The 22,500-nt window shown below is 43.2% G+C and overlaps 2 protein-coding genes across 8 annotated transcripts in view; both read right to left on the minus strand.

The window, feature by feature from the left end:
* Nucleotides 1-17,913, minus strand: part of kif20ba (kinesin family member 20Ba) — a 33,441-nt gene extending 15,528 nt beyond the window's left edge. For 2 of the 7 annotated variants that reach the window (XM_046856229.1, XM_046856223.1), the window contains exons 1-26: nt 17,721-17,913; nt 17,319-17,449; nt 17,106-17,195; nt 16,792-16,911; nt 15,510-15,648; nt 14,548-14,732; nt 13,276-13,327; nt 12,906-13,115; nt 12,687-12,798; nt 12,319-12,390; nt 11,891-12,037; nt 11,648-11,804; nt 11,281-11,538; nt 11,036-11,175; nt 10,646-10,778; nt 10,221-10,422; nt 9,801-9,850; nt 9,163-9,273; nt 8,809-8,947; nt 7,982-8,050; nt 7,087-7,903; nt 1,060-1,198; nt 830-952; nt 672-720; nt 184-309; nt 1-74 (exon numbers count right to left, since the gene is read on the minus strand). The exon at nt 1-74 is cut by the window's left edge and continues 57 nt beyond it. In XM_046856229.1, coding sequence (XP_046712185.1) covers nt 1-74; nt 184-309; nt 672-720; nt 830-952; nt 1,060-1,198; nt 7,087-7,903; nt 7,982-8,050; nt 8,809-8,947; nt 9,163-9,273; nt 9,801-9,850; nt 10,221-10,422; nt 10,646-10,778; nt 11,036-11,175; nt 11,281-11,538; nt 11,648-11,804; nt 11,891-12,037; nt 12,319-12,390; nt 12,687-12,798; nt 12,906-13,115; nt 13,276-13,327; nt 14,548-14,732; nt 15,510-15,648; nt 16,792-16,911; nt 17,106-17,195; nt 17,319-17,426 — 3,822 coding nt within the window. In that variant the 5' untranslated portion in view covers nt 17,427-17,449; nt 17,721-17,913. Of the gene's footprint in view, nt 75-183; nt 310-671; nt 721-829; nt 953-1,059; nt 1,199-7,086; nt 7,904-7,981; nt 8,051-8,808; nt 8,948-9,162; nt 9,274-9,800; nt 9,851-10,220; nt 10,423-10,645; nt 10,779-11,035; nt 11,176-11,280; nt 11,539-11,647; nt 11,805-11,890; nt 12,038-12,318; nt 12,391-12,686; nt 12,799-12,905; nt 13,116-13,275; nt 13,328-14,547; nt 14,733-15,509; nt 15,649-16,791; nt 16,912-17,105; nt 17,196-17,318; nt 17,509-17,644 lie in introns of all 7 variants that reach the window. The other 5 variants (XM_046856226.1, XM_046856228.1, XM_046856224.1 and 2 more) reach the window with 5 other exon arrangements.
* A 2,217-nt stretch (nt 17,914-20,130) lies between these two features.
* Nucleotides 20,131-22,500, minus strand: part of ankrd1a (ankyrin repeat domain 1a (cardiac muscle)) — a 5,891-nt gene continuing 3,521 nt past the window's right edge. Inside the window, exons 7-9 of the mRNA XM_046856198.1 lie at nt 22,204-22,302; nt 21,957-22,055; nt 20,131-21,139 (exon numbers count right to left, since the gene is read on the minus strand). Of these exons, the coding sequence (XP_046712154.1) occupies nt 21,041-21,139; nt 21,957-22,055; nt 22,204-22,302 (297 nt within the window). The 3' untranslated portion in view covers nt 20,131-21,040. The remainder of the gene's footprint in view (nt 21,140-21,956; nt 22,056-22,203; nt 22,303-22,500) is intronic.

The raw sequence follows: 22,500 nt of genomic DNA on the forward strand, positions 1-22,500 counted from the left end.
GTGCGCCGGCTCATGAGGAGTTAACGGTTTACTGTTCCTTTGTTTGAGGAGCAGCTCTTTCAGGTTCTCCAGCTCTGAACACACAAACATACAGCAGAAGTATAGAGCTGAAGTGTGTGTGTGTGTGTGTGCAACAATGAACAGAAGAGTGATGTTATAAAGTGATCTAGTGTGGTGTGTTACCCTCTGTGAGCCGCTGGATCTGAGCTTCTCTGTTCTCCAGCTCCAGGTCCATCTCAGTCTGAGTCTCCTCCTGCTCACTGAGAACCAAACGCATCTCCTCGATCACACGCTGACGCTCCTGCAGATCTACTCACACATCAAAACAACAAAGTCATGAAAATGTACATGCATTAATTGTTGATGAAGCAGAAAATGGAACAGTTCTGGATAATCAACTACCAAAAAATGTTTTATAAGTAAACCACAAAACATTGGTAAGTATTATTTTGCCTCGTTTTGGCGCCCCCATGTGTTTGCCTACATCATGTTAAGACTACAGGACCTCAGAGAAGCAACTGTTCCTGCTCATCAGTCTACTTCACGGAGGGGTTATAAGGCCATCTCCAACTATTTCAAATTCAACACCCTACAGACAGCAGGATTGAAGAAAATGAGACAATGAGTGTCAGGATGTGAGAACAGGGTGACGCAGGAATAACGCACTGTACCTTTAAGAGCTTGGGCGAGATCTTCGTTCTTAGAAGCAGAAGAACGTGACTGTGTGGAAAGTAAATAAGCACGTTATAAACACGTAATGGCACTTTATTGTGTTCTTAGATTCTTCCTTCTTTAAATAATCAGATGAAGATGAAGGAGCCGTGTTTACGCTCTTGAGCTGCTGGATGGTGCGATCTCGAGCCGAGAGTTCGCTCTGGAGCTGTGACTTCATCTTCTCCACATCACTCAGTTTCTGTTTCAGAGATTTCTCTACATCGCGTAGGGAGCAGATCTGAAGGAACGCAGACACACACACACGCACACACACACACGACATTTAAAGGTTTCCATTATATGCGTTTCTGACGGTTCCTAAAGCGACCCATCTGAGCTTCTCACCTCCCTCTGCACCTGCTGAATCTGTTTCTTCGAGTCGACGAGTTTCTCCCTCAGATCAGACGACTCATCCTCTCTCCTCTGCACGTCTAAGGAGAGACTCGACAACTTCTCACTGCTGCACTTCATCTCGTCCTTCAGCCTTAAAATACACACAGAGAACATTACAATCCAATAAGGTTGTGAATAATCCACTTCATTTTGATCCAATCTCTTATTTGTAAATACTTAAGAGTTATGCTTATGCAAGTCGAATAGATCAGACAGATGAAGGAAACTGGTAAATATACGATTAACAGTGAGGTTTTTAATTCCTTTTTTAATCCAACTTTGTAAAATTCAGTCAGCAAAAGGATTTGGGATATTAGGATTATTGTTTAAGCCTGGAAGAGAACGTGATTCCTGACGTGCACCGAAGGTACAGTATCTACAACAATGGTGTTTTTTGTAATCTCAGGAAAAAGAATAGATGGTTTTGGGGGTGGTTTTCATCTCGTTTTGCTCCGTTGAGACTCGTCTCACATTAACGTTCTTTAAATGTAACCGAATCCAGTGAGAGAAATTGAGAAGTTCAGTAGTAACATCTAAAATTTGGAAAATTCTAAATTCCACCTCTAGAAAGTGTGATGAGATTAACTGGGGGTTTTCTCATGATATATAAATAAAGATATTACTTTACTGAGGTCCTCTAAATAATACTTATGAATTTTACAAGGAATACAATCAAATAATTAAATGAATTGGAGAAATAGTCATTTTTACTGTATTGATTCTGCAAATTAATGACAGGGGCAAAGTCCATCTCCCGCTGGAGATCCAGTTTTAGTTGGTTCAGTAGTTTAATGTAGTTCTCTTGATATATTTTATTAAAAGAGCCATGAATATTAAATCCCAAATTCTTAAATCCACCAGGGCACCTTTTTATGGAACCAGACAGAATTCTGGCGTCACTGTCGATACGTTAATTGGAAATTTTGAGTAATTGAATTTCTAACCTGCACTTTATTCCTCGAGACGAATTGATTGGGTTCATTAGGAATATTAGATCATGTGCGTATAGAGAGAGTTTGTGTTCATCTGTTCTAAATATTATTCCAGTAATGAATGGATTTGAGCGAATGGCAGTAGCTAGCGGTTCTACAGCAATAGAGAATAATCCAGGTGAGCGCAGACATGCTTGTCTACATCTCCATAGAGCAGGAAGGTGTAGTGATGTAGAGACGACTGTATAACACAGGGGTTACTACTGTAGGGGTAACCCCTACAGGGGCACTCCTACTGTAAGAGTGCTGCTTCAGCCGTAGTGGTGTAGAGACGACTGTATAACACAGGGGTTACAGTAAAAGTGCTGCTTCAGCCGTATCGGTGTAGAGACGGCTGTATAACACAGGGGTTACAGTAAAAGAGCTGCTTCAGCAGTAGTGGTGTAGAGATGACTGTATAACACAGGGGTTACAGTAAGAGTGCTGCTTCAGCTGTAGTGGTGTAGAGACAACTGTATAACACAGGGGTTACAGTAAGAGTGCTGCTTCAGCTGTAGTGGTGTAGAGATGACTGTATAACACAGGGGTTACAGTAAGAGTGCTGCTTCAGCTGTAGTGGTGTAGAGACGACTGTATAACATAGGGGTTACAGTAAGAGAGCTGCTTCAGCAGTAGTGGTGCAGAGACGACTGTATAACACAGGGGTTACAGTAAGAGAGCTGCTTCAGCAGTAGTGGTGCAGAGACGACTGTATAACACAGGGGTTACAGTAAGAGTGCTGCTTCAGCCGTATCGGTGTAGAGACGACTGTATAACACAGGGGTTACAGTAAGAGTGCTGCTTCAGCCGTATCGGTGTAGAGGCGACTGTATAACACAGGGGTTACAGTAAGAGTGCTGCTTTAGCCGTATCGGTGTAGAGACGGCTGTATAACACAGGGGTTACAGTAAGAGTGCTGCTTCAGCCGTATCGGTGTAGAGACGACTGTATAACACAGGGGTTACAGTAAGAGTGCTGCTTCAGCCGTATCGGTGTAGAGACGACTGTATAACACAGGGGTTACAGTAAAGTGCTGCTTCAGCCATAGCGGTGTAGGGACGACTGTATAACAGGGGTTACTGTAAGAGTGCTGCTTCAGCCGTGTCGGTGTAGAGACGGCTGTATAACACAGGGGTTACAGTAAGAGTGCTGCTTCAGCAGTAGTGGTGCAGAGGCGGCTGTATAACACAGGGGTTACAGTAAGAGTGCTGCTTCAGCAGTAGTGGTGCAGAGGCGACTGTATAACACAGCCGTATCGCTTCAGCCGTGTCGGTGTAGAGGCGGCTGTATAACACAGGGGTTACAGTAAGAGTGCTGCTTCAGCCGTATCGGTGTAGAGACGACTGTATAACACAGGAGTTACAGTAAAGTGCTGCTTCAGCCATAGCGGTGTAGGGACGACTGTATAACACAGGGGTTACTGTAAGAGTGCTGCTTCAGCCGTATCGGTGTAGAGGCGGCTGTATAACACAGGGGTTACAGTAAGAGTGCTGCTTCAGCCGTATCGGTGTAGAGACGACTGTATAACACAGGGGTTACTGTAAGAGTGCTGCTTCAGCTGTAGTGGTGTAGAGACGACTGTATAACAGGGGTTACAGTAAGAGAGCTGCTTCAGCTGTAGCGGTGTAGAGACGGCTGTATAACACAGCCGTATCGCTTCAGCCGTATCGGTGTAGAGACGGCTGTATAACACAGGGGTTACAGTAAGAATGCTGCTTCAGCCGTATCGGTGTAGAGACGACTGTATAACACAGGGGTTACAGTAAAGTGCTGCTTCAGCCATAGCGGTGTAGGGACGACTGTATAACACAGGGGTTACTGTAAGAGTGCTGCTTCAGCCGTATCGGTGTAGAGGCGGCTGTATAACACAGGGGTAACAGTAAGAGTGCTGCTTCAGCCGTATCGGTGTAGAGACGGCTGTATAACACAGGGGTAACAGTAAGAGTGCTGCTTCAGCCGTATTGGTGTAGAAACGACTGTATAACACAGGGGTTACTGTAAGAGTGCTGCTTCAGCTGTAGTGGTGTAGAGGCGACTGTATAACAGGGGTTACAGTAAGAGAGCTGCTTCAGCTGTGGCGGTGTAGAGACGGCTGTATAACACAGGGGTTACAGTAAAGTGCTGCTTCAGCCATAGCGGTGTAGGGATGACTGTATAACACAGGGGTTACTGTAGGAGTGCTGCTTCAGCCGTGGCGGTGTAGGGACGACTGTATAACATAGGGGTTACAGTAAGAGAGCTGCTTCAGCCGTGGCGGTGCAGAGACGACTGTATAACATAGGGGTTACAGTAAGAGAGCTGCTTCAGCAGTAGTGGTGCAGAGGCGACTGTATAACACAGGGGTTACAGTAAAGTGCTGCTTCAGCAGTAGCGGTGCAGAGACGACTGTATAACACAGGGGTTACAGTAAGAGAGCTGCTTCAGCAGTAGTGGTGCAGAGACGACTGTATAACACGGGTTACAGTAAAGTGCTGCTTCAGCAGTAGTGGTGCAGAGACGACTGTATAACACAGGGGTTACAGTAAGAGAGCTGCTTCAGCAGTAGTGGTGCAGAGACGACTGTATAACACAGGGGTTACTGTAAGAGTGCTGCTTCAGCAGTGTCGGTGTAGAGGCGACTGTATAACACAGGGGTTACAGTAAGAGTGCTGCTTCAGCCGTATCGGTGTAGAGACGACTGTATAACACAGGGGTTACAGTAAGAGTGCTGCTTTAGCCGTATCGGTGTAGAGACGGCTGTATAACACAGGGGTTACAGTAAGAGTGCTGCTTCAGCCGTATCGGTGTAGAGACGACTGTATAACACAGGGGTTACAGTAAGAGTGCTGCTTCAGCCGTATCGGTGTAGAGACTGTATAACACAGGGGTTACAGTAAAAGTGCTGCTTCAGCCATAGCGGTGTAGGGACGACTGTATAACAGGGGTTACTGTAAGAGTGCTGCTTCAGCCGTATCGGTGTAGAGACGGCTGTATAACACAGGGGTTACAGTAAGAGTGCTGCTTCAGCAGTAGTGGTGCAGAGACGGCTGTATAACACAGGGGTTACAGTAAGAGTGCTGCTTCAGCAGTAGTGGTGCAGAGACGACTGTATAACACAGCCGTATCGCTTCAGCCGTATCGGTGTAGAGACGGCTGTATAACACAGGGGTTACAGTAAGAGTGCTGCTTCAGCCGTATCGGTGTAGAGACGACTGTATAACACAGGAGTTACAGTAAAAGTGCTGCTTCAGCCATAGCGGTGTAGGGACGACTGTATAACACAGGGGTTACTGTAAGAGTGCTGCTTCAGCCGTATCGGTGTAGAGACGGCTGTATAACACAGGGGTTACAGTAAGAGTGCTGCTTCAGCCGTATCGGTGTAGAGACGACTGTATAACACAGGGGTTACTGTAAGAGTGCTGCTTCAGCTGTAGTGGTGTAGAGACGACTGTATAACAGGGGTTACAGTAAGAGAGCTGCTTCAGCTGTAGCGGTGTAGAGACGGCTGTATAACACAGCCGTGTCGCTCAACCGTATCGGTGTAGAGACGGCTGTATAACACAGGGGTTACAGTAAGAATGCTGCTTCAGCCGTATCGGTGTAGAGACGACTGTATAACACAGGGGTTACAGTAAAAGTGCTGCTTCAGCCATAGCGGTGTAGGGACGACTGTATAACACAGGGGTTACTGTAAGAGTGCTGCTTCAGCCGTATCGGTGTAGAGACGGCTGTATAACACAGGGGTAACAGTAAGAGTGCTGCTTCAGCCGTATCGGTGTAGAGACGGCTGTATAACACAGGGGTAACAGTAAGAGTGCTGCTTCAGCCGTATTGGTGTAGAAACGACTGTATAACACAGGGGTTACTGTAAGAGTGCTGCTTCAGCTGTAGTGGTGTAGAGACGACTGTATAACAGGGGTTACAGTAAGAGAGCTGCTTCAGCTGTAGCGGTGTAGAGACGGCTGTATAACACAGGGGTTACAGTAAAAGTGCTGCTTCAGCCATAGCGGTGTAGGGATGACTGTATAACACAGGGGTTACTGTAGGAGTGCTGCTTCAGCCGTAGCGGTGTAGGGACGACTGTATAACATAGGGGTTACAGTAAGAGAGCTGCTTCAGCCGTAGCGGTGCAGAGACGACTGTATAACATAGGGGTTACAGTAAGAGAGCTGCTTCAGCAGTAGTGGTGCAGAGACGACTGTATAACACAGGGGTTACAGTAAAAGTGCTGCTTCAGCAGTAGCGGTGCAGAGACGACTGTATAACACAGGGGTTACAGTAAGAGAGCTGCTTCAGCAGTAGTGGTGCAGAGACGACTGTATAACACGGGTTACAGTAAAAGTGCTGCTTCAGCAGTAGTGGTGCAGAGACGACTGTATAACACAGGGGTTACAGTAAGAGAGCTGCTTCAGCAGTAGTGGTGCAGAGACGACTGTATAACACAGGGGTTACTGTAAGAGAGCTGCTTCAGCAGTAGTGGTGCAGAGACGACTGTATAACAGGGGTTACAGTAAGAGTGCTGCTTCAGCAGTAGTGGTGCAGAGACGACTGTATAACACAGGGGTTACAGTAAGAGTGCTGCTTCAGCAGTAGCGGTGTAGAGACGACTGCTGGATTCTGATTTATGTCACGGACTGATCCTGTTCTAATGATCTAATGTAATATTCTAACTGTGACCATGTTTCTCTCCACACCTTATTTTTTTTTAAAGGTACATGTATGAGGCACACACCACATGACCTGCCCTCATAGGCCCTTATGTTAGAATGAAATGAGGAATTTGAGATCCAGATGTGCATCAGTGTGGTTGTTCATAAAAGTAATCAATTCTGGATCTTTTAATAGGTAACCCCTGAATCTCCATCTATAATTAACAGGTGAACCCATAGATTAATCGGTGGACCTCTACTTTACTCTCAGGTACACCAGTGGACTGCAGCTCTGCCCTTACAGGAATAACTTTTTATCTACTTTAGTAATCAGGTATGTGTTCATTTCAGGTGTATCTCAGCTCAGGTATTAGACTCACCTAGTCATCTCCGCCTGTCGCTTCTGAAGTTCTGCATCTTTCTGAGCGATGGCTTCCTCGGCTACCGCCAGTAGCTCTCGCCTCCTCTCCACCTCTCTCCTCCGTGACTCCTGCGCTTCCTGTTGGACCGCAGCAAGCTCCGCCTCCTTAGCAGCAAGCTCTGCCTCTCTCTTGGCTAGATAGGCCTTTTTCTGGCACAGCTCAGTGTCGGTCTTCTCGTTGTGTTTCAGTGAGCTCTCCTTTTCCTTCTCCTCCAATTCCTTGATGACACCGTTCAGCTTTTTGACCTCAGCCTGGAGGTTGTCCTGAACATCTTTGTTTTCTAGCAGCTCTTGTTCCAGGATTTTCACTCTCTCGCTTTTGCATTCGTTCTCCTTCTGTAACCTGGAGACCTCGTCACGTGTGGACTTCACCTCGTCAAAACGTCCCGCTTCCTGCATGAGCCGGGACACTTCCTGTTCTAGATGTTTAATGAGCGTGTTTTTGTGCTCGATCTCGGGTCCCTTGCATGTTCTCCAGACAGCGCAGTGTTTCTCTGCAGTGGCCAGTTTCTCCTCCATCTCCTTCATCCTGGTGGTGATGGATTGAAACGTTCGCTGCTGCGCCTCCTCCATCTTCTGCTCAGTTTCTTGTAGAAACGTGGCACAGGATCTTGTCTCTTTTTCCAGCGTTGATTTCAGCTCCTGGATGCAGGACTCCAGAGCCTGGCGTTCCCGTTCCAGATCGGTGATCCGCCCATCTTTCTGATGCAACTCGGTTTGAAGACGATCGACCTGACCTTTGAGCTCAGCCATCGATCGGTCGTTACCCGGAGACCCTGGAGATGGAAGATCTGTTATGTTAAACGTTTGAATAAAAATAAAAAGCAGTGTAGAAAGAGCACATTAGAACTGACCTTTGACCTCAGCCATAAATGTCTCCTCCTCTTTCTCCGGATCTTCTGAGATCATGTCCTTAAGAGACCCTTAAGAGAAAATCATGTTGGATTAATAACTTAGCATTAATACACACAATTATATTTACAATTAGTATGACCTTTGGCCTCATTTGCATATTCTGATATACATTATGCATGCTTTATCATTTATAATTGGTTATATTCTGTATTGATGAGATTTTTATCTTCATATACTGATCATTGTTTCATATTAAAAAGGAAATTTATTAGCAACACAAATCTTTCTAAATTAAAGAAAGCTCATTTTAATACAAAATAAAGTTAGAAAAGGTAAAGTCTATATATTTTTAACCGATAAACACATATATAAAATAGAGTTATAATAGTTTTATATAGAGTTATAATGCATCCATCAGATGATTTCTATTAAAAATGATCTTAGACATACTGTCATGGGTTGCCATGCTCATAAACCCCCCCTTTCCACACACACAACCCAGCTTTAATTTATTATTATTTTTAATGCTATAAAAACATTATTTTGGGAAAATGTTTCCCATGACAAAGAAATAAATTTCTTTATTCACATTCACACATCAAGACATTTCCAAATAAAAAAATTAAAAGTGTATGTGCTGTACAGGAGCTGAGGGGGACTTGTGAGGGGCGACGTCAGGGGGCGCTGTGATGCTACTTCTTTACGGACGGAAGTCGTTTTCTGCCTTGCAGGAAGCGCCGACCTTTGACTCGATTCTCCTTCCCCACCCCTCTGGTAGAGACGGAGGCTGGAAGGCCGGGTTCAGCAGAAAAGGGGACGCTAGTACCTTTCTTTAAAGGGGGCTGTCCGTGGAGGTCCTCAGGCCCCGCCCCTTCCTGTCTGCGCTTCCGGGTTTCGGGGTGCGTTCGGCGCTCTGAGCATGTGCAGCTGCGTTTGTGCTGGAGGAGGTCCTTTATCAGAGCGTGCTGAAACACCAACGCAGCATGAAGGAATCAATAAGAATAAATGAAAATAATGCCATTAAAATGATTTTAGAACCTTTAATTAACGATAAACAAATCAAAAGGTGTTTAGTGGTGGGCCCTAAACAAACACATACACAAAAAAAAAAAAACAATTGACAGAAGGAAGAGTGAGGAGGAAAAGAAGAAGGAGGAGGAAGATGAGGATGATTACTCACGTTCTTGGCCCTGTCCTCTACGGCTCGGTCGAGTTCTGCCTGAACTTTAGTGATCTCATCATCTTTCTCCACACACATCGCTATCAGATCACTGAGTCTCTGCTCACGACTCTGCAGAGTTCACACACACACACACACACACACACACACACACACACACACACACACACACACACACACACACACACACACACACTCAGCTAATGTATGGAACATTGTGTGTATTTATAATAAATCGGAGCAGGAAACCATGTGGGTAAATTCAGCCAATAGGAAAGCTGCTAAGAGGAACGCTTGCCAAAGCTTGCTCTGATTGGCTGATGGATATTTAGAGTTTTATAAAGTACACTGTTCATCTCTATACTCTATTTACAGTATTGTTCAAAATAATAGCAGTACAATGTGACTAACCAGAATAATCCAGGTTTTTAGTATATTTTTTATTGCTACGTGGCAAACAAGTTACCAGTAGGTGCAGTAGATTCTCAGAAAACAAACAAGACCCAGCATTCATGATATGCACGCTCTTCAGGCTGTGCAATTGGTTGACTTTAGTTAAAAGGGGTGTGTTAAAAAAAATACAACATTTCACACTCAAAACACACACACAGGGAAAAGTGAAGAGCATCAGGCTTTACCTTCTTCATGTTCTCCAGCTCCTCGAGCAGGCCACACTGAGCTTCCACCTCTGAGATCAAGAGTTTCAACATTAATATTTATTTATTATTACAATAATAATAATAATAAGACACACACACACACACACACACACACACACACACACACACACACACACACACACACACACACACACTTCATATTCTATAGGGTGATGAAAAACTTTCTTTTGGCCTGACTATTCCCCACACATGAGGTTCTTCAGAAAACTGTTCCCACAAACTTGGAGAAACACAATTGTATCAGACGCCTTTAGATGCTGGAGCAGGAATTCTTCACTTTAACTAGAAGACCCAAACCTGTTCCAGCATTACAATGCTGATGTGCACAAAGCCTGCACAATGCAAAAGATCTGCTTTCCATGGTTGAAGTGCACTCACCCTGGGTTCTGCTCTCCAGCTGCTTCTGTGTCTCGCTGAGCTTCTCAGTCAGTTCCGTGACCTTTTTCTCAAGGTCACGAAGCGTTACAGCGTTTCGGGTGCTGCAGGTCACCAGGCATGACTGAGCCGATTCAGCATCCTTCCTAATCCCGACCAGGTCAGAGGACATGGAGTCGAGCATTCCATCTAGAAATGGAGGCTCCTGCAACACACACACACACACACACACACACACACACACACAGTTACTGAAAAACCGCAGAAGTGCGGACTCACGTGAACCTCTTGAGCTGCTGCTATGGAAACATTAACGCATCAGGACAAGGTGATTATATAAACCTGTACACCTTCTGACCAATCACAATCCAGAATAACTTCAAGAAGTTGACTCTGCCCCATACCAACAGAAGGTTGATGATCATCACCTGTGCTTTAGCAGGATCCTCCTCCTCCTCCTCCTGTGGTTCTCTGGTGGTTTTCTCCACTAAACGTTTGAAAATCTCCAGCCGGCGCTCGCACCTCTCCTCCACCATCTCCCGCTCTTTACTGATACGCTCACTGAGATGAGGGAATATGGGGGGGGGAGAGAGAGAGAGAGAGAGAGAGAGAGAGAGAGAGAGAAAAAAAAGGTTTATAAAATCTAAAGCAAAATAACTTTACATAACCATCTACACGCTTAGCAAGAAAGCAGAAGTATAGAGCAAATATAGCAAGCAGTGTGAAAAAGCGCAGATCGGGTAGAGAGCGAGCGCAGATCTGGTAGAGGGCTGGAGGGCGCGAGCGCAGATCGGGTAGATTGAATGAGGGCGTCGTACTTGTAGTCGTTCTGCATCTGAGTAAAAAGCTCCGAGAACTCTTTAGTCACTTCCTCTCGGATTCGACCCTCCACAGCTACGACCTCCGCCCTCGTCATCTTCAACTGTTCCTGCAGCTGATCTAACTGCAGAAGCTGATTCTACACACACACACACACACACACACACACACACACACACACACACTTTAGCACCATCAGCCGTAAATGAACAGAAATTAATAAAGGTCACGACCCCATGCTGACCTCATACACCTCCTTATCCAGCAGCACCGTCTCTTTCCCCTCCTCCTCCTCCTCCTCCTGTAAAGTGTCCTCCAGCAGGCATTCCTCGTCCTCCTCAGACGCCTCGTCTTCATCCCCGTCTCCCCGGCTGTGCTCCCATCGCACCAGGGACGTGCGCCTCGCCTCCCGCTGAGTCGCCTTGTTAATGATGAAGGACACCTCCCTCGCACTCCTCTTCACCACCAACGGGATGACGGCAGGAACGCTGAGGACCACCACCTGAGAGAAGAGGAGATGCCACGGCAACGCTCAATTCTGATTGGTCAGGAAATGTCACAGGATCTAATGTGTTAACGTTCCCATATCAACCACATGCACTCCTTCACACCTTCTGTGCCACGGCGGAGAACTTGAGAACGTTGAGCGTCTCGTCGTACATGGAGGCGCACTGGTTGATGTTGACGATCATGGCGGCTCTCCCGCGGCCCGTGAAGAAGCCCTGCAGGTAGTGCGTGAGTTTACTCTCCCTGAACGGCACGTGATGCCTGCGTGGTGGGACGGTGATCGTTTATTATAGACGTGGACAGAAGAGAAGGACGAGAGGGGAAGCGTGAGGAACATGAGAACACACCTGGCCTGCTGACTGCCTTTCAGAGCGTTGATGCATTTCCCCAGGCTGAGCAGAGACGTGTTGATGTTTCCTGCCTCCTTCAGTCGATCGCCTTTATTCTGAGTTTTACCGCATCGCTCCGATCCGGCCAGGTCACACAGGGACAACCTGCACACACACACACACACACACACACACACACACACACACACACACACACACACACACACACACACACACACACACACACACACACACACACACACAATAATGAAAATAATACCCGTATTTATAATCATCCACATTCTCATCACATTTACCACATCATTTATTTTACAGTTTTACAATTTATTAATTCAATTTTATTTTATTTGTAAAGCACTTTTAATAATGCACAGTGTGTGTGTGTGTGTGTGTGTGTGTACACACACTAATGAAGAGACACTCACTCACTGACAGACTGCACACTGAGAGAGGCCACGTCCTCGATCCTCAAAATCCTCACCGTGAAGATACTGTGACTGAGAGATGGGGAAAAAAAAAAAAAGAGATATAAAAAAAGTAGAAAAGAATGATTTTGATCTCCTCTTGTGTAATTTAGAGCTGTGGTACTTTAGTGTTTAAAGCATTGGACTTTGGACCAGAAGGTTACGAGTTCAAATCCCAGCCACACCAGGCTGCCTCTCCTGGGCCCCCGAGCAAGGCCCTTAACCCCCTACCTGCTCATTTGTAAGAGATAAATGCAAGTCGCTCTGGATAAGGGCTCCTGTAGACAGTGTGTGAGTGTGTGTGTGTGTGTGTGTGCGCGCACGCTCACCTCCTGCTGGACAGCTGGTTGAGTTTGGTGGATGAAATGCTTTGGTTCTTTTTGCCCAGCTTCATGACTTTAAATGCTTCATCAGAGCTGTTCACCTGCACCCAGCGCAGATCTGATAACCACACACACACACACACACACACACACACACACACACGTTACTACAGTAATATATAAATATAGCTGCAGTAGTGTAAAGAGAGATGCTGCGAGCGCTACCTTTGATGAACGAGTTCCCCTTGGTGTCCTGACAGAGGCGCAGGTTGACCCGGCGGCTCGCGGTCCCGCTCGGCTGCTCCAGTAAATCGTGGATGTTCTCGTTGTAGATCTCGCAGAACGACACCCACACGGAGAACCTGGAGCGGAGACCCGTGTCTGTGATAAAGCTCCTGTCGCACGTCGAGCTGTCGGGATTGGCCAGGTCCGAACCTGCGGGTGGGGGAGGGGCACGGTTACGCTTTGCTGATACCGTGTGCCGAGATCAGTGTGAGAACGATACCATCCGATAAATCGCCAGGGATCATTTATAAACGTACAGAGGAACGTGTGTGTGTGTGTGTGTGTGTGTGTATATACACACACACTTTACCTTCAGATCTGGAGCTGGAGCTCTGGCTGCTTGTGTTTTTCTGAGTATCGTTCTGAGAGAGAAATAAATCAATCACACACAGACAGTGAGTGTAACATTAGGCAGGGGGCAATGGGAAAAAGATAGATAGATAGATAGATAGATAGATAGATAGATAGATAGATAGATAGATAGATAGAGATAGAGAGATAGAGATAGAGAGATAGAGATAGAGAGATAGAGAGATAGATAGAAAGATATGAAGGAAAAAAAAACAAGTTTTTCCACACTATTGTAATTATTAGCGGTCGACCGATTCATCGATTTTGCCGAATAATCGCCACCAATAGTTAATTGCTGGAACTATCGGCAAAAATCCAGAGTTTTCCCGGTGTTGCATTAAACAGTACGAGAGCGGCCTCTACAGGCGAAACACTGAGCAACATGCTGTTTATTTTTGTGCAATTTTTATTTTTCCATTTTGATGCAACTGTATTTATTTATTTCGGTGTTACTTTTTGTTTCAGTTTGAATGCGACCAGATTTTCCTAAATATTTATTCATATTCATTTTTTTTATTATTCAGAACTGTTCATCTTTGTAAATAAAGAAAAGTGCCGTTTTAAAAGGAGTGTGTTGTGGATTATTTTTTTTTAAATACATTATCAATTTTAAAATCGGTTGATTAATCGTTTAGCAACATGTACGAGTCAATCTAACTATCAGTATCTGTAAAATCCACTATCAGCAGACCTCTAGCTATTATAGTGTGTATTCAAAAGTATGATTTTACACATCACACCTGCATCAGCTAGAAACTTCAATAAAAGTAAGATACACATCAGGTGATTTAAATAAAAAAAATAATAAAGCCTGATAGCTGATCGAGGATTAAGGGTACTTTTATTATTATAATTATAATATCAAGGTACTTCTTTTTTTATTCTTTACCCTGAGCACTCATTTTACTTCCCTGGACATCTCCGTGTGCTTGACCTTTTATGGAGTTTTGTGGGCGTCACTATATGCAAATGAGAATGGAATAATTAAAAAATAAAGTAGTAGAAATATTTATGAATCAGGTGGAGATTTATTAGTTTGTTTGCGTTTGGGTGGTTGATTGTTGAACCCCAGTGTGTTCATTAGACTACTGTTGGTGCTTGTTTTCTCATTTCCACACTGGGAGTGATGATGTTCTCGTTTCTCACGTCCCCGTAAACTCCATTCACATGTGAATAAATAAACCTCCACAGTTTTCTATACAACTTCGTTGAGAATGGTTTTCTCGCTCACCTCTCTGAGGAGCCTGAGGAGGTTGCGTTTGCTGATGTTCTCCTCCACCTGCTGCTCCTTACTGAGCTTCAGGATGTCCTGAAAGCGGTGAGGCTTAACGCTGGCCTGAGTGAAGATCCGACCCTCCAGACTGCTGAAGATCATGTTCAAGGAGCGCGGCAAGACGCCTACGTCATGTTCTGGTCCTAAAAAACACACACACACACACACACACACACACACACACAGTCTTACATTGTATCATCTATTAATTACACAACCTGCAGCAGCTCTGATGCTTCAGTATGATACAGTTTCCATAGCGATTAATTTACAGGGATATTTTTATATATATATATATATATATATATATATATATATATATATATATATATATATATATATATATATATATATATATATATATATATATCTATCTATCTATCTATCTATCTATCTATCTATCTATCTATCTATCTATCTATCTATACATATATATATATATATATAAAAACAATCATAATAAAATTCATAAAAATCTACTAAATGAAATTTATATTTTAATTATACTAATAAATAAAGGAAAATTAAAAGACATGCAGTTAAACTGAAACAAATTAACAGTTAAACAAAAACAGAGGCTGTTCTCGTACGTATAACGACCCGGAAAAACTATTAGTAGGTATTTTTCCCGATAGCTCCAGCAATTAACTATCTGCGATGTTTAATCAGCAAAAGTGATAAATTGGTCAACTACTATTTTTTTATTTCCCCCAGAAGGTGAGGTGGTTGTGGCTAATGAGGGACCGAACATTTATAGTGGCTATGATGTAAATTTAACTGTAAAATGGATAAAAATTAATTCCTAAATAAATAATGAATTGCTATTCTTGCTAAGTATTAACGGTGTGATCTAGTGGAGATATACAGTGTGTATAAACTGCTTGAGGAGTAAAGAAAAGGAAAAGAAGTCACTGTCAGACCTAAGAAGGTGAAGGTCTTCCCCGCATTTGTGACTCCATATGTAAAGACCAGAGAGTTCCTTCCCTCCAGAACATCTCTGACCAGATTCCTCACCGTGCCGTCAAACAGGTCCTTCTGTGACGTGTCTGCTCCAAAAACCTACACACACACACACACACACACACACACACACACACACACACACACACACACACCAGAGTGTGAACAATGACTGCTACATGCCACAAATGTAAAAGTAAAATCTCTGAAGCAGATCTTAAAAGAAGAAAAAGACTGAAGGTTAGAAGACAGAAAGCAGATAGTAAAATTTAGTCAATATAATCGTAAAAAAAAAAAAAAAATCCATAATTCAAAAAAATTCCAAAAACAATTCCAAATTAAATCCATAATTCCAAACGATCCACTCATTACACTAACTCAGTGATCCCCCAACCTTTTTTGCACCACGGACCGGTTTAATGTGGGACAATACTTTTTCAGACCGGTCTTTAATGTGTGGTGGATAAATACAACATAAAATGTACGACCATAAAAACTGGTATTTTAAAAATCTAATAATAATCGTGAATCCACTGGGGTGGTGTTTGCTCATTTTGCTCTTTTGGGGGTTTGAGTTTAGCAGTAATGTATTCTGTGTTAGCGGCCGGAGCTCCTTTAAGAAGGTAGTGGATGGAGGTAAGTCATGTGACCGGAGCTCCTTTAAGAAGGTAGTGGATGGAGGTAAGTCATGTGACCAGAGCTCCTTTAAGAAGGTAGTGGATGGAGGTAAGTCATGTGACCAGAGCTCCTTTAAGAAGGTAGTGGATGGAGGTAAGTCATGTGACCGGAGCTCCTTTAAGAAGGTAGTGGATGGAGGTAAGTCATGTGACCAGAGCTCCTTTAAGAAGGTAGTGGATGGAGGTAAGTCATGTGACCGGAGCTCCTTTAAGAAGGTAGTGGATGGAGGTAAGTCATGTGACCGAGGCATCATGACCTGCATTAAGAGTGAGTCATAGACAGATGTGGAGGAGAAAATCCAGGAATTTTCCACAATAAAACATGGTTCAGAATCAGATCATAAATAAAACAGAAATAATGTAAGTTATGTATTCTTTCCGTGCGGCCCCCCGGTACCAACTGACCCACAGCCTGGGGGTTCAGGACCACTGCTCTAAATGACTCATTTTAGCTATTCGATTCAAACTCCCCAGCACACACATTGTGATTTGGTGGACCAGCGTTTGACTTTCACACTACAGCGCACCTGGAAATGTTTCTTGGTCTGATTTGTTCTTTAAATACCTGAGAGAACTGAAAGCGCTGTGCCGTCTGGGGGAGGGGTTTATCACTGCCTCGGGCTGAGAGAGAGGACCTCGGGGCTTTCAGGAGGACCGTGTCAGGAGTCTGGATGTTGATGCAGTCCTTCATGAGAAAAAAATAAACACAGAAAATAATGCAGAAATACAACTCCTGGGGAAACCTGGGTACTCGCACACTCCCTCACCCGGGGGTCTCACACCCTCGCCCTCTCCCAGGGGTCATACACACACACCCACACAATTACGCTCTCCCTCACCCAGGGCTCACACACACACACACCCCCAGGGGTCTCTCACCTGGGATTCTCCACTTTCAATTTCAGCCTGTGAGAACGGCCGAATCCGGAGATACACCTGTAAAAACTCTCTGTCCAAACAGCTGGAGTCCTACACACACACACACACACACACAAACACACACACACACACAAACACACAATAAACTTCCACCCAACACAAACACAGCACACCGTTGCAGGTCAGCCAGTCCCAGGTGAAATGAGATCTCACCTGAGCCTCTGCGATTTCAGTCAGATCCAAGCGAAGGTCTCTCCTCAGATCTTCTACCAGGATGGTCTCAGCCCTGGGCACCTTATCATTAAAGCATGACTCCATCATGGTGCTGTGTGGTTTTCACACACCTGGAAAACACACCTGGGGTCACCTTACAGTGTCACCTGCACCTGACAGCACAGCACTGCTTCATAAATAGAAACAAACAATAATATGTAATAATAATAATAATAATAATAATTAGCATTTACACGTCATTAATAATAATAATTTGTATTATTATTATTATTATTATTATTATTATTATTATAATACAGCCCTACCTAATGTCACTGCATGCGTCACTTCCGGTTGATTAATTTGTATACATTCCTGACACTTGTGTATGAAGGAACTCACCTAGATGGCAGTTTTACTCCACCGGCAATACAAACTACAGCTTTAAACCCGCTAATTAGTCCACCAAGCAGCTAAAACACCTCCAGATGAACCGATATCATGAAAATCTCCGCTAATGTGAGAAGGGTTTCTGCTCCATCACGCAGCGGTTCTGCAGCGTTTCGGTCCAACTGCCATTTACTTCCTGAAATCCAGACCGGCGCGCGGTCTTCTATTCAAATCAGGCCAATCAGCGTGCAGCGCGTGCAGGGCATGATGGGAACGCGTGTTTTATGGGATCACGACTGCGCGAGATTTGCGCAATATTTGCGCAATGTTATTTTTTTTGTCATTTAAAAAAAATAAAGATTGTGTGTAGATTTTTTTTATATAACGTATATTGTGAATAATAAAGGTTTCTTATGAAAGACTTCTGTCAACGTTCTCTTATGCAAATCCATGCTAATATTTCTTCTGCACTTACACACAAACATTATATTTGAATATTATTTTACTATTTCTTACGCATTTAAATGATATTTTGTAGGATGTTTTGTATGGCGTCCTAAGAGCTCGTGCATAATAATTTCTCTTTCTTTCTTGTTATCACGACTTAATTTTCTCGTGATTACAACATAAATCATTTTGTTTCCTCAGGACTTATCTTTTTTTGTGTATTCGGCATTAAAGCATGTTCCAGGCAGCATCATGTATAATAATCATTACTATTACAAACAGTCGTGTGAATATTTATGATGCTGCCTGACGCATGCTCTTAACAAAAATCCTTATGTTGTGATCACGAGAAAGTTACGCTGGGATAACGAGAAAACAACATTTGTTATATGGAAATCACAAGAAAACAAGAAAGAAAAATGTATTATAATGTATGGCCTCTTTGGACTTCTGTAGTTTTGTGATGTTGGTTTTATATCCTATATTCATATAATCAAATAATATAATTACAATCTGATTATAAACCTTAATTCTGAGTTAATTGAGACATAAACACCCATATCTATATGCTCACCTTCATTGAGGTGCAAATGACTCATTTGGTGTTGCTTTAGTGAAATCACTCGTTCTTTTTTATTTACGAGAATAAAAACGTAACTGGTGAAACACGCAGCGAGTCACCAATCAGGATCGAGCGCACGCTCTGTTTTACACGTGTTCTGATCGACGCTCGGTGCATCTACTGATCACCAACATACAGTTCAGCATCAGTTCAACATCAAGCAGAACATTTAGAGAGGAATAAATGATGAAGAAACTCCAGACTCGAACTCACCACCACACACGTGACCTCGTTTACGTGATCTTTTTGAAGTAGTTGAAAAGAAGGTTTTGGGCTGATGATAATTTTTATAGACATCAATCAGTGTTTGCTGCACTGCTGTTATCTCAGTTATAGAGCTGAGCAACAGAACATTAGCATGAAACAGCATCAACCAAAGCTGAGATAAATATCACACACCTATGTGAATTATGAAGATAAAATGATTGTACACTCTGGATAAGGGCGTCTCGTAAATGCCGTAAATTTAAATGTACAAAACTCAGGTGCAGATTTAGATCTTTAAACCACAAGCTAGAGGTGAGAGTGGTGAGGAGAAACTTTTTAAAACTCTATCTATCTATCTATCTATCTATCTATCTATCTATCTATCTATCTATCTATCTATCTATCTATCTATCTATCTATCTATCTATCTATCTATCTATCTATCTATCTATGAGGTGGTATCAAAAGTTTTGAGACTAGTTTTGTACAATTTTTTTAGTAGTTTTGTAGTTAGAGACAAGGTTTGTAACACTCCAACAGATGGCAGCACAAGGCTGCACGCACAGTCACAGGGAGCGCTGACCTTTATATATCAGTGTGCCAAAAGACATCATCCTGTGTACATCTGAAGCTGTGCAACTGGTGCTATTGTGACCACGTGCACCGTCTGTCACAGAGCTTCTCTTCACATGTGATTTTCTCACCAGAAAGAACTTGATCTCACTTCAGCACCCACCCTACTCTTTAGATTTGGCTCCTGTGGACTTCGCCCTCTTCCCGAAGATTAAGATGCAGCTCAAAGGTTGCCGTTTTGACACCATTGCGGAGATCCCGTCACAAAAGGTTCTTCAACAAGCATCGAAAAAAGGTCCAGAAGAACACTGGGAGCAGTGTATTACTGTGCAAGGGCACTATATTTAAACTCCAAACGTTTTGATTCCACCTCGTATCTGTCTATCCCTCTGTCAATTATTTTAACATGTAAGTACATAATTAACAGAACAAAAAAAAAAAAAAAAAAAACAAGTTGAAATTTCAAAACAAAACAAAAATCTTTATTCAAATTTTAATAAATAAATAAATAAAGCAAATAACTTAATCAGAAATGGAATCAAGCAAGTCGGAATAATAATAATAAAATAAAAATACATGAAATTGAAATAAAGATCAAAACAGGTTCTTTATGAAATCTTTAAAATCTCAAAAACAACATCTTTAAAACTCTCATTACCTTCATCATCATCATCATCATCATCATCATCATCATCATCATCATCATACTGAGAGTGACAGGACAAATGCTAACCGCCGACACACACACACACACACACACACACACACACACACACACACACAAAAACAAGCAAATAAATAAAAAGTAAAGTAAAGTAAAGTACAGACTGTGTAAGACTGTAGAAAGGACATTACTCATAATCTTATATTGATGTCACCCAAATGAGGATGAGGTTCTGCTTTTGAGTCTGGTTCCTCTCAAAGTTTCTCCCTCACAACATCTAAGGGTGTTTTTCCTTCACCACAGTCGTCAAGGCTGCTCATCAGGGATAAACACACACCATTCACCTTAACTCTTAAATTCTGTAAAGCTGCTTTGAGACGATGTGTGTTGTGAAAAGCGCAATAGAGATAAACTTGACTTGACTTGAAAGCATGAAAATGTAATTCTCTGCGTATTCACCATCATTCAATCAAAAATATTTCTATAAATGTTTGTGCTGTAGCGACGAGGCCAGCGGAAATAAAAAAATTACAAAAGGTCACTGTGTAGCCGAACCCTGTCATCACGTCATCAAGTCAAGAAACATCCTTAAAATCACATAAACAACTTTCTGAAACCCATCAGCTTCCTGATTCTCTCAGTTCACACAATTACACAAGAGATTAGAAATGTTCAAAAAATGCATCATGATCAATGAAATTACAATCAAATCTGATCACCGTGCATCTGATTCCTCAACGTGAGTGAGATGTGGTGAAGCCTGGAGTTTTTTCTTTCTCAGTTTGGTTTTTAATGACCAGGTCGATCCCTTTTCTCTCTTCACTCGTAAACAGGGAGCGTCTGCTCTTTAAAGTCACTCATGATAGTTTTGGCTCCGTTCTGCCACGAGAGCAGATTCTCCATCGGCGTCTTCCCGTCCTGAGAAAGACACCAGGAATCATCAAATACGCATTATACAACACACACAACACTGCAATTGGAAAAACACAACATACAAGACAAGGAACTGAGGAACCGCTCTCACTGACGCTCACTGTGACGCTCCCACCACCGCTGCTTCACAGCTTTCAGGATTATGCTTAAATCTACAAACCTTGTACTTTTGGGCTCGTCTTGCATGTTGTGTGTTTTGGCCACTAGATGCTCACATATGCCCCCCCCAACCTGCGCTTATTATCTGTTATGACTTCCTCAAGTTCCGATCTCTCCTCTGTGTGTGTGTGTGTGTGTGTGTGTGTGTGTGTGTGTGTGTGTGTGTGTGCGTGTGTGCATGTGCGTGTGTGCATGTGTGTGTGTGTGTGTGTGTGTGTGTGTTCGCCTACATTGAGTTTGAAGTTGTGTTGCGTTTTCTGTGTGAGTTTTTTGCTCTGTGTTTGATGTTGGTGTTAACACCCTTTCATCCATTTATTTATTTATTTATTTATTTATTTATTTATTTATTTATTGTCTGTCTGGTTCTCTGTCTCTTTGTCTGATTCTCTGTCTGTATCTCTGTCCATCTGTCTGTCTGGTTCTCTATCACTCTGTCTGGTTCTCTATCCATGTGTCTGGTTCTTTGTCTGGTTCTCTAGCCATCTGTCTGGTTCTCTGTCTGTCTGGTTTTCTGTCTGTCTGGTTCTTTGTCTGTCTGTCCTACTGGTTCTCTGTCTGTCTGGTTTTCTGTCAGTCTGGTTCTCCTGTGAGTTTTCTGACACGTGAGCGATATTAACACGTGAGCGATATTATTGGCACTCACATTATTTTTGCTTTTGATGTTAGCGCCGTACATCAGCAGCAGTTTGATCATCTTGAACCTGTTGATCCTCACTGCGTCGTGTAATGGTGTGTCTCCATCCTACACACACACACACACACACACACACACACACACACACACACACACACACACACACAGTCAGTTCTGAAATTCTGAATATATATATATATAATTTCTGTGTTGTACATATAATTTCTTTAACAGCAGTGTGTTCTGGAGCTCTTACTCTGTCTCTAGAGTTAATATCGGCGCCGCAGTGGATCAGATGCTCAGCGCACTCGTAGTGACCCGTCCGGACCGCCACGTGCAGCGGTGTGCTGAGTAACTACACACACACACACACACACACACACACACACACACACACACACACACATAAACATAAACATAAGGTTCTTGCTTCCACACTATCATGTTCAGGGTTAAAGAGGGGCAGAATGAGGGGACAATTCAAGCTAATTATTAATCATTTATACTCCAAATTAATTAATAACATCACAATTCAGGACCAAAACCCCCAAAA

Source organism: Silurus meridionalis, chromosome 8 (assembly GCF_014805685.1).
Source record: "Silurus meridionalis isolate SWU-2019-XX chromosome 8, ASM1480568v1, whole genome shotgun sequence".
NCBI classification, from domain to species: Eukaryota; Metazoa; Chordata; class Actinopteri; order Siluriformes; family Siluridae; genus Silurus; species Silurus meridionalis.